Genomic DNA, 17,756 nt, shown 5'->3' on the forward strand with positions numbered 1-17,756 from the left:
GGGGGGGGGGGGGGGGGGGGGAAGGAGGATTTGTAATTTAAATGATTATTTAAAATGCAATAAGGCGCGGTGGTAAAAATTCGTGTAAGGAAGTCGTCTTTAAAAGTGCACGACTCCGCGGGTTGGCGCGCGTTTACGTAACGCAAATCGTTTCGCCGATTCGTTCTCACATGAAGCTCCGCTTTAATCTCGCTGAAGTTTTGGTTTAATCTTCGTTTCCACATAAACCCGCGATTTAGGGCATTTGGCTTACCGGGGGATTAATGTTTTCGAGCGAGCTGAAGGAACTTAAGACATTGTAATTGAATGTTTTAACGGAACTAACTACACGGTCGCGTCCAAGTTCCGACCTCGCGAGCACGGAACGTTGTCGAAGTTGTAACTCTTATAACGCGCAATTAACGTAACTGGAAGACAGTTGGGATGTCGGCTTCGACCGTTGAAGCGGAGTCTAGCGGATAATCGTAATTTAGGAGAGACCGGGGCCAGGATGCTCCCATATTTTAGAATTTCGAAGTTACGACTTCACGGACAACTAATTATTGCGACTGACTGTACAAACGTGAAGGAGGCAGCCTGTTAGTCGTATATTTTGTTTTGTAATAAACAAAATACAATCATGCGGCAAACGTGGCCATCTTGCCCTTACGAAGGGAAGAAGGAAGAAGGAAAGCGAACAAATAGTTATGAATTCGCGGAACACCACGGGCTTTCTCTCGCTCAGATCAGGTCTCTAAGTATCCGCTCAGCCCGCTTATAAATCCATCGCCGTCTTCTACTTACTTTCCGCCCCGACTCGGAGCTAGTGAATCTCGCTTCATGGCGGGATTGCGAACGGATAACCCTTGATCGATCTTGCGCAGCGAATCCGCGCTGAGACCGCGCGCGCGCCTCTCCCGCGGGATCGAGATTACCCGGTTTTTTTCTCCGTCCCGATCCAGGTCGAGGGATGAACATCGTCGGCCGTGAAACCGACGCGCTGCCGCTTCTATCACTGTATCGAACAATGAGGGGCTGAGAGGTCGTAGGCGTTCGGGATCGAGCGCGTATACGTCTAAAGATGAGCCGGGATTCGCCAGGGTTGAACCGTCGCGCCGTCGCGCGCGTCTTCCACTCGCTGCACACCGTCGGCTGCTTATCTAACGAGAAGTCTTCATCTCTTTGTGCGGGAGAAACGGATGTTAAACACACCGCGATATCAACAGGTCCGATCGCGGCGCGGGCCCTCGATTGCAAAATTTATTAATCGACGTTGACGGACGACGATCTTCGGATACTCGCGTAGGTTCGTCCCACAAACGTCGAGCGTGTTACAAAGCGCATGTCAGTGGCGTTATAAATACGAATGTAGGTTGTTTGTTTAAAAATACCGATCGTTCATGGTTGTCCTTTTTCCTCCGATCGCCGGGTCTCTCGGAAGGTTATAAACTTTACGAGTGTCAACGTTCGCCCATCCGTTTTAGAACGAAGCTTTCACGCACGCTATTAATAAGACGGTACGGTTTGTAAGTTCATATCGGTGCGCTCTCTCGAATGAATTTCCAATACGTGGTTTCTCTGATCGCGTGTTTCCTCGCCAAGGCCGCTTGTTCGAAGATTTTCGTTTCGGTGAAAATTGTCATTCGAAAAGTGCTGAGCCTACGATGTAGCCTTGAGATGCACGGCAGTCTTTCAACTCGCGGCGCGGGTATTCCGATTGTTTCCAGATTCATCGCGCGGTATTAAAAAAGCTTAATTCTAAAAAATTGCCGTTTTCATGTGTCACTGACAATTGCGTACATACAAGATTATTGTAAAAATGTTCACATAAAGTGTCAAAAAGATACGTTGCAGTTTCAAAATACCACCGCTGTGAATTGCAAAGCTCTTGGTTCTCAAAAAAAAAAATATATATATATATACATCCTAAAATGAAGTATTTTTTTTCATTTTATCTCTTTTTTAATCTCCTGAAAATATTTCATTTTGTGGAGTTACGCCCTTTTGAGCATCGAGCGATACGAGTTCGTTAATGGTATTAACTGAACAACGTACTTTATCCTACTCCACCTTTCGCCTGCGTGAACTCCACGTAAGCATCTTCCAGCTCTTTCAGTTTGTCATCTTTCAGTCTGGCGACGCTTGCCTCTTTTCGACAAAAGCACACACCGCTTGTCACACACATTTTTTCCAACCTCTCTCTCTCTCTCTCTCTCTTTCTTTCATTTTCTCTCACCACGTGAGCGTGCTTCTTTTTATTTCTCGCGCACTTGTCTTCTTCTGACCCGTCAGCCGCTCTATCCTATCCTCCCTGTGTCTATCTTGGTAATTTTCTCGTTTCCTCGCCCTGATTTTCCCGCTCGCGCTCGAGATGCATCACCCACAGCGTTGGATTTTAATTACATATTTTTTCGCGTGCCTCTCTTGATTTCTCCCTTCGCCCACTCTCCTCCCTGGAATTCGCAGCAACTACGAGAACCCTGTGGAACGAGAACGCGAATATGCGAGATTTTAAGCGACCCGACGATCGTACTTCCCAACATAGCTATCTTGATCGAACATAACGGTGCTTTATGCTAACTCCTGTGTCACGAAAGAAACTTTATATGTCCTGAACTAGATCCTGAACGATATGCGTGGTGAAGTGGCACGAAATAAAATAGAATCGTATCAATACGAATCATTGATATCTTTTTTTTTCGCGCACTCGCGATATTCCTTCTCGTTGGAGGAATACACGAGGTTACAAGGAATTTGCAATTTCTCTGCTACAGTAAAAAGTCAGGTGTGCAAATAAAGCCGGTGCCTTGAGTTTTACTCATTTTTATAATAAGTATTTTAAATCTGAATTTTTCTGTTGCGATAGAATTCGAGCTGCCCGATAAACGGTATAAGGTCATCAGTAGTAACGGAGATTATTTTAATACGAACACTATTTCTGTACGCCTTTCATTGATAATAATGAAATAAATCTTGATCTTTGGTAACGAAAGTACCGAATTAACTTACATGCTTAATATTGACGGGCAAGTGACGAACTAGCACGCTCGATAAAGAACACTGAGGAAAAACCGTTTGATGCGATACGTTATATTTTTACCGTTGTGCTCGATGTGAAATGTTGATTCTATTCTATCACCCATATTCTATACCTCGAATGCTATTCAAGATTGCTCTCAATAGTCTTGTCGGTTTGTAATCTATATGCCATTCCGTTTCACGTGTAGTCGGTATATTTTCAAGTGAAGAGTTTCACTGGGACAAAGAGCATGTATAATCATCGTCGCTGACAATCCTCATTTGATTCTTTTTAATACTTTAGCCGAGAAAGTATAACAAGAGAGAGAGAGAGAGAGAGAAATACCGTGTCACGACAAATCAATCTTATTTATCACGCGCATTATTAAACTGTAAGTTTTACCGTAACGCTTTACGAAATTCGTGAATGTTGCGGTATTACATTAATATATCTTGGGTACAATTCCGACGTGCGTTCTACGTTGTTTCAATTTTAGTACGAGCTTCTTCGAGGTGATCAAATCGAGGTGATAGAAAGTTCAATTATGAATAATACCCCCGTCCAACGTCGCGCTTTTATAACTCAATAACACATTTCGTGTTATGTACACGCGAAAGCGGGCCCGGCGGCGCGGATTATAAATTACAGCGGGGAAACTTTGGCGGGAAGAATATTGGTGGCGCACGCAAAACTAAACAAACCTTTCACGGGGATCCTAATGACACGTAACGAACGTGGCTGACACGAACTATGCTCGAAGTTGAAAACGCGAGAGGGGAGGGGAGGGGTAGCTCTCACGTAAACGCGGAAGAAACGCGGAGAAATGCAAGAGGATGGAGCGATATTACCCGACGACGGATGTGTACGGAAATTAATTATACTGAAACTTCGGGTCCCTCGATAGGTCTTACAATGGGTTTTACGTACGACGATGACCCGTGAAATATGAAGGCCTCCCGGCGAATTTCCTACTTACATTTTTTTCTCACGCTCTATCGATTAATCTGATTTCGGGAAGGGAGTACTTTCGTTTGTTTGCTGTACTGCCATTTGCATTAAACGTAAAACTTGAAAAGATTCGAACTGCCTGACTCACAGAGAGTACGAAAGAAAAACGCGCACTTTTTTATTGTAAAGTAATTTTAAGAGCTGAAAGAGTTAACTTTTTTCATTTGATTATTACAACTAATCGTCGAGATAAATAGTAATTTATTCTATTTGAAAATAATTATCCTAATAGTAATTCGGATAATTCGAATAATTCTTTTATTATGATAAAAATATTTGCAAGTTATATATTTATTCTGTCATCAACGTTAAGATAATAATAAAAAATAATGATTTTGATGATACAAATGTTTATGTTATCAAAGTATTTTTATACCATGCTAATTTCTTTTTGTATCATTTAAAATCGTTTATCTTTTATGTAAATTATATGTCCAAGGTACAACTTATGATTGTCCAAAGTTCATTCTGTTGAATCCAGGACAAAGTAATACTTTGTTTCCAAACGTCCTTAAACGTAAAAAACATATTTTGTATTTAGTAAAAAATATATTTTGTGAGTGAATAGTTATAACGAAATAACTCAATTATAAGAAATCAAATAAATGTCTTATTTAATTCGCTAATAATAGAAAATCGAAAAAATACGCAAGATACATTACTTTCCCCTGTATCCTTAACATAGCAGACACGAAAGTATCAGGGTATCAATAATTTCCGAGAGACAAGCAATCAAGAAAACGGAGCTATTCGCAAACTAAATTTCGAACGACCGAGCGGATAACAAAATTACTATCTTCGATCAATTTTATTCATTTCAGCTCTTTATTTCACTTTTGCAGAAATTTACTTTCGATTTTATTCACAGAGATGCGTTGTGTTGAAAATTGCAAAGTCACTATTGAATAATGACTTTCCGCGACATGTAATGCTTGAACTTTTACAGTGTCCCAAAGAATTTCATTTGTCACGTTAAGGACAGACATTGATTATAGAACTTTGACATTGATTATAGAATACTATACCGGTGCACGCGGTGATCGCTCTGACCTATCTATTTTTGCATTGCGATTTTCCTCAGATCCGTAAAAAAAGAAAGTACACGTACAAATAAAGAGCGGTATTTTCAGATCTCGAAGAATCGCTTGCCCGTCGCTAATGCGCCCGACAATGGTCCCCGATTATCAGGCAAAGATAATGTCGCTGCCAATACCTGCGAAAAACTGTCGAATTATCGGTCGTTTGACCATACACGTCAAAGCGATACGCGATGTTTACCGTCATCTGTTCGTCGATCGATCGCGTATTTCCAATGGAAGACCTCCATCTCCCGTCAAACTGTTCGTTTGATCCGTCGAAATCCGTCGTTCCGCCCGCTCCCCTCGTTCCATCACGCGCGCAACCTTGACAAATTATCTGGTATTGTCCTCATAATGGACGACACCAGGTTGCACAAGTATTATCGGATATCCGGACACGGCTCGGACTCGTTGGTCAGAAACACAGATCGATCAGGTTAGCCGAAAGTTCGGGGGAGCCTCGATTTTTCACGCGCGTCTCGCGATATTTCAGATATACTGGTTTCTCAACACCGATCACAATCTCAGACGATTCTTCAACTTGAACGCCTATTGCGGAACGGTGACGTTCGTTACGTTCGTCTTCGCCGTGATTATGGCCGTCTGTTCGATAGTGGTGAGTTGAGTGCCGGAGTAGGTCGTTCGTAGAATCGAAAGTGGAAAGCCGTTCCTTACCGCTCCGTTAGCGATTGTTGCATTCCCACTTAACGTCCGGATATAAAATTGACCGGCTGGGGAGCAGCCGAAAGATAGATAGATAAAAGATACCTGAGAGGATTAGACTTATTAGCTATATAGATCTCGGAGAAACTTATCCGCTGATTAATTCCCTCCGCGCCGATGAACTGGAAAGTTTCTCTCGGTCAATAATTCGCTCGGCGGAGAAAATTCAAGTGATCCTATTATTCTGGCAATTAATTTGCATACGATGCCGTACGATTCTCCGTGCGATAATTAAAACATTGGCAATACGGTTCTATAATTAACTGTTTGCTTTAAATCCAATGCGATAATATTATTTCGGCGTGTAATTAATCAAGACACAATGAGCGGCCGAAATCGCGGGGGAAATTACTGATATATGTATATATATCTCGAGTCTATATATATATATATATATGTATGTATGTATGTATGTGTGTATGTATATATAGACTCAAGTTATTTCTCGTCGCGCGAGTCTCGCGATCCAGTTTAAATACATAATACTCACTGTTACCGGACGAAAGAATACAAGTCACGTATCGTTCCGAAAACCTTGCAGCGCCGAACTCTCTCGGCGGCTTAAAGAAAATGTAAACAACTTTGCGAGGCGGTCGCTTGAATACCGATGTTCTCGCGCACGTGCCATTGTAACAAATATAATCCTTACAAACGCGAAGGAGTAAACCGCACCTCCGATCCCGAGCGGGGGATTTTCGATCGTTTTCACCGCGTGCGAGCGCGCCCGATGAAATACCTGCTTTAATCCTTATTCAGGCAAGAACGACGCTCGAAAACCGCTATTTCGAATGCCGAACAAATCGCTCGTAGGCAGTTGAGCTTTTTTCGTCATCGGCAACCGTTCTCGAGCATAAAATCGTGATTTATTCATAGATATGGCGAATTGAAAAAAGACGCTCGATATTAAAGTTGCATAGCGGGTATTAGTTGTTAGCAATGAGATTAACTAAACAGGTAGCGAAAATATGAGAATCCCCCCCCCCCTCCNCCCCCTCCCCGTGAAAGTCCGTTTAATATACGAGGAAAGTTGAATTAAATTTTAATAACACCCTATTTTGATTCCCCTCAAATAATGAAATCTTTATCCCCGGTATTAGAGTGTGCGCACGGTGATGTCGAACGACACGCTCTTTCGCGAATTGCTCGAAAAAGCGGAGAAGGTAAGTCGCCGGTCTCTCGGCAATCACAGCCAGATTGAAGTTTGATCGGGAGTTAGAGCGATATTGAACCGCGCTTTGTGAGCAAGACCGGGGAGAACGCTGACTACCCATAATTTATAGAAGTTACCACGGATGGAGAGCGTCGTTAGCATCATACCGCCGTACAAATGTATTCACAAGCATGTAAGTTTATTGTTACGTATTCAAAGTCCGGTGAAAGCGGGTGGGGGGAGGGGGGATTACAATAGAGAGGGTTTAGAGAGAATACCATATACGCGACCGCATTATTACTTTTACGATAATTCTGATTTTCAGCTGCAGCGGATGAGCGTGTTCCAAGAGAAGACGAAGAAAATGGTAAATATATATATATATATATATATGTACAGGGTGTCTTTCCTCGTATCTGTAGTGTGCGAATACGCGGAAAAAAAAGTTTGGTTGAATTAATTGATATGTAGCCAACTAAGCGCGTTTTTATAAGCAGAAATTCCGTTCCCTTCAATCAAAACGCGTTTGGTTGTCTACTCTTCGGTTAATTCGACCAAACTGTTTTTCCGTGTAGAACGGGTGAAACCGAACAGAAAAGTCGCGTGTCATTTTGCAAAATTCGCAATAGTCGATAAGGAATTAATTAATCTGCATGAGCTAATGAACCTACAGGAAATGGTAGGCCGGACTTGCATAAAAAAAAAAATGGCCTATTTCTAAAGATTTCCCAGCAACGATGAGTATCAACTGAGTGAGAGACGTGTTTCTTTTCGGCGCGCAGCTCTGTGTCACATACAGTTCGCCGATCGCTGCATTACTTTATTCTTTCTAGAAATCAATTGATGCATTGTTGCTAGATCTTCAGAAGCAAGCTATTTTTTTCTTTTTATACAGAGTCTGGCCTATCGCTTTTCGTGCGCTCATTAGCTCACATACAGATAAATTAATTCCTCCTTGAATATTGCGAATTTTGCAAAATGGTGCGCGACTTTTCCGCTTAGTTTAATTCGTTCTACCTACACACGGAGGATCCCGAGGTAATTATCAGATACCCGATATATATATACGGGAGTATATACGGTCAGTGGAAGAAAGTTTGCAACATTTCTTTTTCAATGAATCCCGCAACGCATTCCTATCCAATAGGAAGATTCGCGATGCTAAAATAATTCTTGGAAGATAGATCTTTCTATGAAATATCAGACGCGAGTTCTCAAATTTATCTCGGCAAAAATATCGCAAACGTTTCTCCCTATCGACTGTACGTTCGTATCGGCTCGCCGGCCGACTTCACCGACTTCCGGATTGCCTTTTGGCCCGCAGTTATGCAAGGAGCATCTAGAGCTGGAAATAATGAACAGCAAGATGTCGTGCATCGAGAAGCTATTGAAGCCGGAGGTAAATTATTTGTCGCGTTAAATAGAGAGCCGATCGACCCCGCGGTCGTTACACGCAAATGAAAAAATCTGTCCAGGAGATTTGAACGCGAGAAGGTGCGATCGCATCCTTTGTCACACTTTAATTCAACGGCAACGGGAAATCATCGGGCCGTGACCCATTTGCGGGTCACCCTGTTCAGGATTTACGCGCGATCATCGACCTTAAATAATGTAATAGCCCGTGGCTAGGTACGATGGCGCTCGTCGGAGGGGGGGGGGGGGGATGGTGAGTTACTTGTACAAAGGGTTACGATAAACCGAGTGCCGATCGCGAACTCGCTTTTAATTAAAATTTCATCACCGCCGAAGAATGAGGGATTTAATAAAACGCATTTGCGCGATTTTCCGCGTATGCGTGCCGGATATTGTTGCACGACGGAAAGAGAAGCACCGTCGCTCCCCATCTATCTCCCTCTCCCCGCTCTCGTCGTCCCCTCCCTCCCTTTTCCTCGCGACACACGCGAGATGACCTATAAACTTTGAATTACCAAAGGTCGTATAAACGCATCATGCCTCTACGACTTTCGGTCGTTGCGTCGGTCGGACGTTAGATCAGTCTCGGTGCGCGCGACTGGCAAACGTAAATTTAGATCCATGCTCGATCCTTAGACCTTTACGCGTCTATCCACCTCTCCCCTCCCCCTTTTTCCTCCCGCCAACGGGGATGTTTTTATTTATCTCGTTAACCCTTTCCCCGAGCAAGTGCTTTCGGTGCTTCCCTTTAAGCACGTCATACGGTTATTTCTTGCCGGTGGGACACGATGTGGGACATCGCGCATTCCGTCTTCGAATCTTCGAATCCTGGCGGATCGTTCAAGACGTTAGCTTGACAAGGCGGAATATGATATATCGCGGCTATATATAAGCGTCGTAAATCCGCGGAAGGTAAGGAAAAAATGGTCTATTTTGATGGAAATGGAATTTTCGTCCGGCGTCGATGATCGGTCGGAACTTTCTAAGTTGGGCGATAATTTCAAGAACTTTCCGCCTTGCCCTCGTTTCTCGCGATCGATATGTGACGAACCTTTATCGCGACACACGTCTCCTCGTACTTTGCGAATCAGTTCGTTCGTTAATGAAATCATGGCTGATAATATCACGATGTAATAACGATGAGTATCTTGCATTAATCGAATATCGCGGTGACGTGAACGCTCGTTGATGATATATAATCCATGTCGGATTACTACGTTAATAATAATAATATATCTCTGCATTGATCTTCCCTAATATATGCTAATACCATACACACGTTTCTGTGTCGAGACAGCGATCTCTCCCTCCCTCCCTCCCCCTCCCTCTCTCTCTCTCTCTCTATCTCTCTCTCCTTCGCAGGAGCAATCCGAATGGCGTCGTTCCAGATCACCGAAGGTATATTATCGTCCTATCAACGTGGAAACGTCGAAATAGCGAGCCGAGGAAGAGAACATCAGCGGACGACCGCGTGTAAAATTTCATGAAATTCCACTGTCAATTTTGTAATTAGCGGTGTTGGCGTTAGCAACGCTGGTAGTTAATGTAAATGTAATAGTATCGCCTAACGTCATGCTTAACAGCAGGCAGCACCCAAACATCTCATGACACAGTGATGTAATGCGTTTACGTACACTCTCATCAGCCGTAAGCGTTTAATAATGACTGTAATTTGATAAACACCCCGAAATTAAATTGAATCTATTAAATTCATTTTCGCTCACGCGCGAACGCACGTTTCATCGCGAGTACGGGAAACGCGAGTGGTAACGCAATACACGCTACTGCGTGTACAAAAACTAATACAACGTTTAGTGAATTATATAAACCGTCAAAAATATTTCCACGCGAGATTTATATATAAAAAAAAAAGAGAGACAGAAAGAGGGAAAAAATGGAAAAAAAAATATACGGTTGCAAACAAGAGTTTCGCTATCGTGACATGGCGTTATTGATTGTATACTCTTATTCAAACTCGCGTAGTTTCGGTATGATCACATGCAAAACAGCATAAATCGTGACCTGTTAAATGAACTGTGCAGCCTGTATAAGTGGACGATTCGTGCGACAAAACTTTTGCATTGGGACAGACGACTAGGCGGAATGCCCGAAACTCTCGTGCGTTCTGAAACTCATCGACAAAAAAAAAAGTGCGACAACCTTTTTGCGGTTGACCACACATGAACGGCGAGCGCTTGTGCGTTTTATAAAAAGTGAACGTTGTAACGTCGTATTCGTTTGCTCTTCTTTGTCCTTCCGGCATGCTTCAACGTTCACCTCTTAAAGTGGACATCACCTTATTTATATTAAACGCACTTTATCCTCGGAAAGAGAGAGAGAGAGAGAGAGAGAGAGAGAGAGAGAGAGAGGAAGAAGATGAACTGTGTTTTGATATGCAGTACGAAAAGGTAGCCGTGTGATTGTGTTTGGGATTATATGGACATTCAGAAGTCGTATCGACGATGCATCGTGAAAATCCATTTTACAGAGCACTTCAGAACAGCTAAAAGTGATTAACTTGAATCGTTTCCTAGCCGGAGGAATATGGAACTCCTAATTTCGCTCGGTATTGCCTGGAGCTCCATTTGATACAACACACCTCCGCCGCCGCTCTTAATTCGCCAGTAAAAGTAGAATGAAGTTACCAGATATTGTTCTCATTAACGAACCGAGGAAAAGAGAGAGAGAGAGAGAGAGAGAGAAATGGCGTCTTTATGCTTAAACAAACTCATCGGGAAGCGAGATTATTCGAGTAACCCTCGAGATCAGAAAGTTATTCGCTGATACATATTACCTTGCGAAATGAGAGCCATCGTGAACGTAAGACCGTCGTTTCAGGACAGCTACTAAGGTAAAGTTCGATGCTGTTACTCAGGCCGGAAGTAAAATGAAAAATAATTTAGCATTATTCCAGTTACCGATCTACTGAAACTTCAACGTTTATCGTGTAGAGAGACGAGAGGTCGCGCGTTTACGTGTCGCGTGCGATCGTTGCGTCAGCGGGCTTACGCAACGGCGTATCATCAACTCACTCGCCGATAGCTTCGACCGCTGTAAATCCGGTACTGCTGGAAAATAAAAGGGACGGTGAAAAAGGGGGGAAAAAGAAGAGAGGAAGGAAAATCGATCTCCTCCGATCCACGATGTAAAGTCCGGCCGGTACGGAGGGACCGAAGCAACTCGCCCGGTTACACATACAAATATTCTGCATTTTTTCGCTCGCTCGGAGATTATTTAATTCAAATAGATTAATCTGAAAGTCAGACTCGCGAGGAGCTTCCGTAAAATGTATACATTTACATGGAGGAGCCCGGGAATAAGCGAGACGAGGAGTACTCCAATATTGAAGAGAGCCGCGGAATTTTCCAAGGACGGTGACTCCCCGGACACATTTTTACGCAAATCTAATCAAACATACCGTGTATGTGTTTTAAACTCGCGCACTCTCCCTCCCGAGAAGGTAATTCGACGCCACCTGTAATAACTACATCGCGTAACAATCGCGGGGGAAATCGATACGATGGCGAGAATATATCCAGCGGGCGAGTTTACACGAGCTCGGTCGCGCTGTTCGAATTACATCGGGAACGAATGTTAAGGAAATTCGACGGGCTTCGCGCAAATTTATAGCCCGGTCGTGTGCCTCGGCTGTTCTCATCCCCGATCAAAGTCGTGCCGACCGATCGCGCGTCCCTCTTTCTTTCCTCGCTCGCGCTTACGGATGTCGCCAGCAGCGCCGGACTACCGCGACTGTCTATCTCTACTGGCGCACGGCCCGCCGGCAGCGAAAGAGAAATTGAACCGCCGCTGCTACGTGGTGTACGAGAACAGGGTCTTTGCTCCCGTTTAATATTTTAGCCAGTCCATTGGCTGCCGCTCCAGGCATCGACATGCGCTCTGACTTGTGCGACTCCTCTTTCTCGCTCCGTACGGCATTCGCACGCCTCGTTACGTCAGACCCGGACTTTCAGCTCCGGGGGTAATCTAACGAATGCGCGGCCCGATATCGATATGGGGATGAGACGGATCGATCCGCTCGGCGCGCGCTCGCCCTGTTTACTCGGCCATCGATCCCGCGTCGCACCAGCGACCGCCTACGTTCGGAAAGTGTTGCATTCCGGCCGGTCCGGAGAACGGGCTTTCGAAAGAGCCTCGTTAGAAATAGCAGCTCGTTACAGCCGGATCTTTCGTCCGTACGATATTTAAAACTTTAATTAGGAGGAGGATTAAACAAGGTAATGAAAGGAACAGGGAAAAAGGGATAAATTTCCTCTCAATCCGATCGGCCCGAGGAAGCGAAGCGGAGGATCTTGGATTTTTCGATGTCTCTCGATATCGGCCCTTCCATCGAGCGTTCTCTCGGATTCGTCGATCTTCCTTCTTTTCCTTTTCTTAATTCAGCGCAAAATTGTCAGACGCAGGAATAAGATGCCCCCCCCCCCTTCCCAGTTTAACGGCGCCAAAAGCCACGTTCAGGGAACAGGGGACGGCTTGAGGTTTTAAAGTTATGATGTATGGAGTCGTGTTGATGTTTGTGGGAACGAATGCAAGGGGAATATTCCGCGTTCGCTTGATGTAATGTTGATGAATGGATAATATGGCCGGAGTTTAGAACTGACCCCTTAAAGCTGATTCTTCCGTGCGAAACAAACCGGCCGGGCGCAGTAGATCATCGTGTTAACATTCGAACGTGAAATATTTATCAAAATGCGCGTCTTAATGCGAGGGAGCACAGCAGCGTGCAATAAATATTCATTTGTCTTGCGAATGCACCGCGACTGTCAGGTCCGGTATTTATCTTGAACGTGTCATTTCCCGAAGAAAATCGACGAATTTCCAAACGACGCGCGCTGGACGCCCGACCCCGGTGTATGATTTTAAAATTCAGCCAGACGGCGAGTACCCTGCCGGACCTACTTTCCGCTACGATCTTCGGATTTTTCAACCTCGTGAAACGGCAACCCTAGTGTTGACGTTGGGGAATCGGGGGTAGCTTCTACATTTCTCGTACACACACACACACACACACACTACGTGGTCACTGAACCGTGCGGGGAATTTTTAAAGTAGAAGAAGCCTCACACACAGCATACGCCGCTGGCAGCCGGGTAACCGTCTAAAAGTATAATTCCCGTGCTTCCTGTATGCTCTAAAGTCGCGTGCCCGTACAGTTAACTGTAGCGAGGGGTATAGTGTTACTCAGTGTGTAGAGACAGAGCCGGGGGTGGGTGGGACTTAATAAATAACCGGATGATAAATGATACGACGCGTTAAAACTGGAATAGATCGAGAGCCGGATAGAGGGATAATTTTAAGCGACGTTGTGCCGCGTGCTTGCAACTGACGGAATTGAAATTTGAGAATGACCAGAAGATCGATCTGTTTTGGCGTTTTTAAGGCGCGATCGCGGCTTCGCTTCTTTCCTCGCGCCGCTTATCGGCGTATGATCAGTAAAGCCGTACACGCGCGGATCGGCATTTTGTGCTGGCGTAGATCGATTGACACGTATTCAGTAACGGGCGCCGTCCAATGAGCTTGTTGATCGGCAAAGCCGATTATGACGGAGGCTTTACCGAGGAGGTGCTTTAAGGGCAGACCAATCGTGCAAATTATGCGCGGAACTACTAGCTTTGGAAAAGAGCACGGTTGCGCGTATGAAGTTTCGCGCAAACGACAGATCGTTTGATATGACCCGCATTGATACATTTGCCGGGTGATGAAATTATTTATCACGTATACCTTCCTTCATTTTGCGCGCGGAATGATGATGATTGAAATTAACCTCGCGATTCCGCGTAGAAAACGGGTGTCCGATTCGCGATAATACGTTTTGCCGGCTGTGTGTGTGTGTTGTTTTATTTGCTCGTTCAATAACGCCCGCCGTTTGTCTAATATTCCGCCGCGATGAATGCGGCCCGGATGAGAGGGACGTGTAAATCGCGAGTAATTATATATGTTTCGCGGCCTCTCGCAGACGGCCGGGTTGCAGCGGCGCGGCGTAATTCCAGAAGTGGTAATACAATTTGGGAATGACTCCGCTCGCGTAGAGGGAATTACACGAAAACCCCATTTATTCTACGTGTCGATAAGCCTTTGAGAAATCGATCGCACCGCAGGCAGGTTGTTTATGCAAGTGTCGGTTACGTTACCACGCCGATAGCCTCGTTTGGCAAGTGTCTCGCGTCGCCATGCTTTACCGCGAAATAACCCAATAGCTCTGACATGTATCTCTGCAGCGGCGAACTTCGGAAATTTCGGACACGCGGCCGACAATGATTTTCACGTCCATGTGGATGTGGTTTTCGCTACGGCCTATAAAGACTTTGACTCGTCGTGTTCTGTCGCGGGCGCGCGCAGCCAGATCGCCACGGTTGAAGCCAATATCGTCGGTCGGCCTCGATATTAGGAGAGACCTATCTTTATCCCGGATCGACAGGTGTATCTTTGTACGCGTTGTCAAACGCGCACATCTCCGCGAAGGACGAACGGCGGACATTTCTCGCGGGGCGAACCGCGTCGCCGCTATTACCGCTGTCAATTTCGACTAACCCGAGTATTTTCGGTAATTTAATGTAACGGCTAATTCCCGACGTTATTATTATTTGTTATCGTTAGGAGGATCAGTAATTTGTAACCTCTCAGCCGTACACGGAGAAAACATTACGGATATCATTTAGATATGATTGCCGCAACAAAATGTCAACGTTATTGCTCGCTTTTGCGTGGATAAAAAAAGTTGCAAGAAACCGTAAGTGCTAAGGAAGAGACCAGTGCAGTTGCCACAACTTCAGTGAAGATATCCGCTATTTGAATATTACAAATAGATTTATACGAAATTAATAATACACCTGCAAGAATTCGGAAATTCACTTTGCACAACCATAGTATTTATTATGCACAACAGACAGACAGCAATATTCCTTCGGTTGAGACACCTATATTTGAGAATATACTAACAGAACATTATATATGATAAGCACTATTGGTTGTAATAAGGTGACAACTATATAGATAAATGTCAACGGCAAATTTTATTTTAACGAGAAGTCTATTTAATTTTATTTCGCATATATTTCCTTTATAATCATAGAGAATATTATTATAGCAACCACAGAAGTTTTCTCCACGTATACTTAATTATTGAAGGATTCGGGTACCAAGGTAGTCGAAATTGGCTAGCTTGCTATCGCCCACATAGAAATTTGTCCAGATTTTCCCAGAGAGCATAAATTGCAATTAAAATACCCGAAGTTGTCTCAAAATAGGTTATCCCACTACATCAATATCAATTGGGCATCATAGGTTGAAGCTTTTTTGTGTGATGCTGATTGATTGTGCGCCGCGGCTTGCTTCTATACCACGTGCGACTGTCATCGCTAGAGTGACAGTTTGACCGAATATCAGATTAGGAAGTTCGTTCTGAAACAGTCGCGCATCTAAATGCAACACAAGTGGTCGCGTGGATGACAAGTGTTCTCCGTTTTAAATTTATCTTTCCAATAAAAATGTCGCTCTAGGAAGTAATAATTGTTTTTTTTCCTTTTATATGAAAACAACAATCGTGAAAGATCTTATTTAAAACGGACGAGAGCAGCTGTTAACTGACAAATATACGGAAGGACAAAATGAATATTTGTAGTATTTTGTAATATTTTTTCGAAGATGCATTTAAATGAGTGACACACCTGTGATCCGTGCGACTATTCCAGAGTTAATAAGCGGGGTTATATTTTTAATGTTACGATGCTTAAGGTTCCTCGCTGGTCCCTCGCTGTTATCGTCTCTGTTTAACGACGTCAGAAACGAGGAAACGCATGCCAAGAATTCTTACGTTAAGGGCTGCCTACAATGGAAGTAGTAAGACTGTCGGGATTAAGGATTAAGAGAGTTTTTCCGGTGGAATACACCGTAACACCGAGAATAAGCGAAATGAACTTTCCCATTTCCTACTGCCTTACTGCCAGCCAATATCCTGTTCTTTAAGGGCCGTTTATAATAATCGTAAACTATACAGTAAGACAAGTAGTAAGCAAATTGATCAATTGTATTCTTACAGTCCACGAGTAATCGAATGTAGATGGTCAATTAGTTTACATCTTATTACTTATCTCATAGTTATTATAGACGGCCTTTCACTTATTACTGCTTACTTAAACAGCAGAATATCTCAAATCGAGACGTAAGACGTCTTTCAAACATTATATATTAAAGACGTTAGTCATTAGGTATTAAAGACGTCTTACAGACGTCTTACAGACGTCTTATGTCTCGATTTAGACATTCTGTTGTCTAGGCCATCGTAAACGGCCTCTTATATGTCCGAATAAAAAAATATACTCACAAAAAGTGACAGTTGTGTGATCGATACGGCACATTTGTAAAATTGTCCGAACATTCTTCTTTTATCTCGAACAATCAATAAATAGTCGCAAAATTAACTTGACATAGAACTTTCCTCTGTAATTGATCTTTTCTCATGATTTTATCGATTCTAATTTTATAACTATAACAATTTTTACAAGTGTGCTGAATCGATCACAAATTTCATCTTGCGAGTATATCTTTTTATTTGAATGTATAACGTAAAAATTCTTAGCAGGCGTTTTCTCGCTTCTGACGTCATCAAACAAGAACGATTGCGGCGAGGAACCAGGAGCCTTAATAGCGCGCGCATAGCGTGTGTGTGTGTGTGTGTGTATGTGTGTACCTGTAAAGCATGAATGCTTAAAGTATATATTTTATTCAATCATAATGTAAAATGGAAACCAGAAAAATCTTTAGGAAAAAATTCGGGGTAGCCAAGTCCCAAGTAGTAAAGTGACGTCAATGACGTCAGTGCCGTTTTAATGACATTTTATTGACGTGAGGGGCGTCATTAAGACGTCATTTGACGTCACCTTGCTACTTCGGATAGGATCTGTTTATGTTTTCGCTTAAAATTGCTTAAAACTTGAAACATTATACTTTTAAGCAGAACCTCCGTAGATTTCTCAACTAGAATCCATCACATATTCGAAGAAATCGAACTGGATCGCAATTAGAAAGCTCCAGGAAACGTTCTACGCGGGCGGTGGTCGTCGGTGTTCCGCGCTCAGCCGCGATCAAGACAAGCCGCGCTCTCGAACCCTCAAACTCGAATATATTACCACCGAGCCTTCGCGGATATGAGAAAGCGTTTTCTCAATGGATTAGGCGGTTCTATCCTATCCTATCCGCGTAAGTAGTAAGTATACGGAGCATGGTCAGACTCACGACTCCTGACAAATATCCCGGGTGACGCTCTCGGCGAACGAAGAAAATCCGATTGTGTCAGTCGCCTATGTATCCGCGGGGAATTTGAAAAATCGATGGTAACTTCTGACAACGGCCCGCGAGAGCCACGGTC

General features: G+C 43.8%; 1 protein-coding gene across 1 annotated transcript; it reads left to right on the plus strand.

The window, feature by feature from the left end:
• The first annotated feature begins 5,439 nt into the window (after nucleotides 1–5,439).
• On the plus strand, nucleotides 5,440–9,808 carry LOC106745902. Its single transcript, XM_014621903.1, has 7 exons — nucleotides 5,440–5,499; nucleotides 5,579–5,701; nucleotides 6,906–6,968; nucleotides 7,089–7,151; nucleotides 7,284–7,325; nucleotides 8,283–8,357; nucleotides 9,734–9,808. Exons 1-7 carry the CDS (start codon nucleotides 5,440–5,442, stop codon nucleotides 9,806–9,808), a joined length of 501 nt encoding a protein of 166 aa, XP_014477389.1.
• The last annotated feature ends 7,948 nt before the right edge of the window (nucleotides 9,809–17,756 follow it).

This window comes from Dinoponera quadriceps, unplaced genomic scaffold, assembly GCF_001313825.1.
Source record: "Dinoponera quadriceps isolate SergipeBrazil2010 unplaced genomic scaffold, ASM131382v1 scaffold1872, whole genome shotgun sequence".
Classification (NCBI taxonomy): Eukaryota; Metazoa; Arthropoda; class Insecta; order Hymenoptera; family Formicidae; genus Dinoponera; species Dinoponera quadriceps.

Excerpts from the sequence above, each read along its gene's own strand:
- LOC106745902 (XM_014621903.1), top strand. The coding sequence starts at position 5,440 with ATGGACGACACCAGGTTGCACAAGTATTATCGGATATCCGGACACGGC. Across the intron at positions 7,326-8,282 it reads AAGAGAAGACGAAGAAAATG|TTATGCAAGGAGCATCTAGA; the intron begins GTAAATATATAT and ends TTTGGCCCGCAG. Across the intron at positions 8,358-9,733 it reads AGAAGCTATTGAAGCCGGAG|GAGCAATCCGAATGGCGTCG; the intron begins GTAAATTATTTG and ends TCTCCTTCGCAG.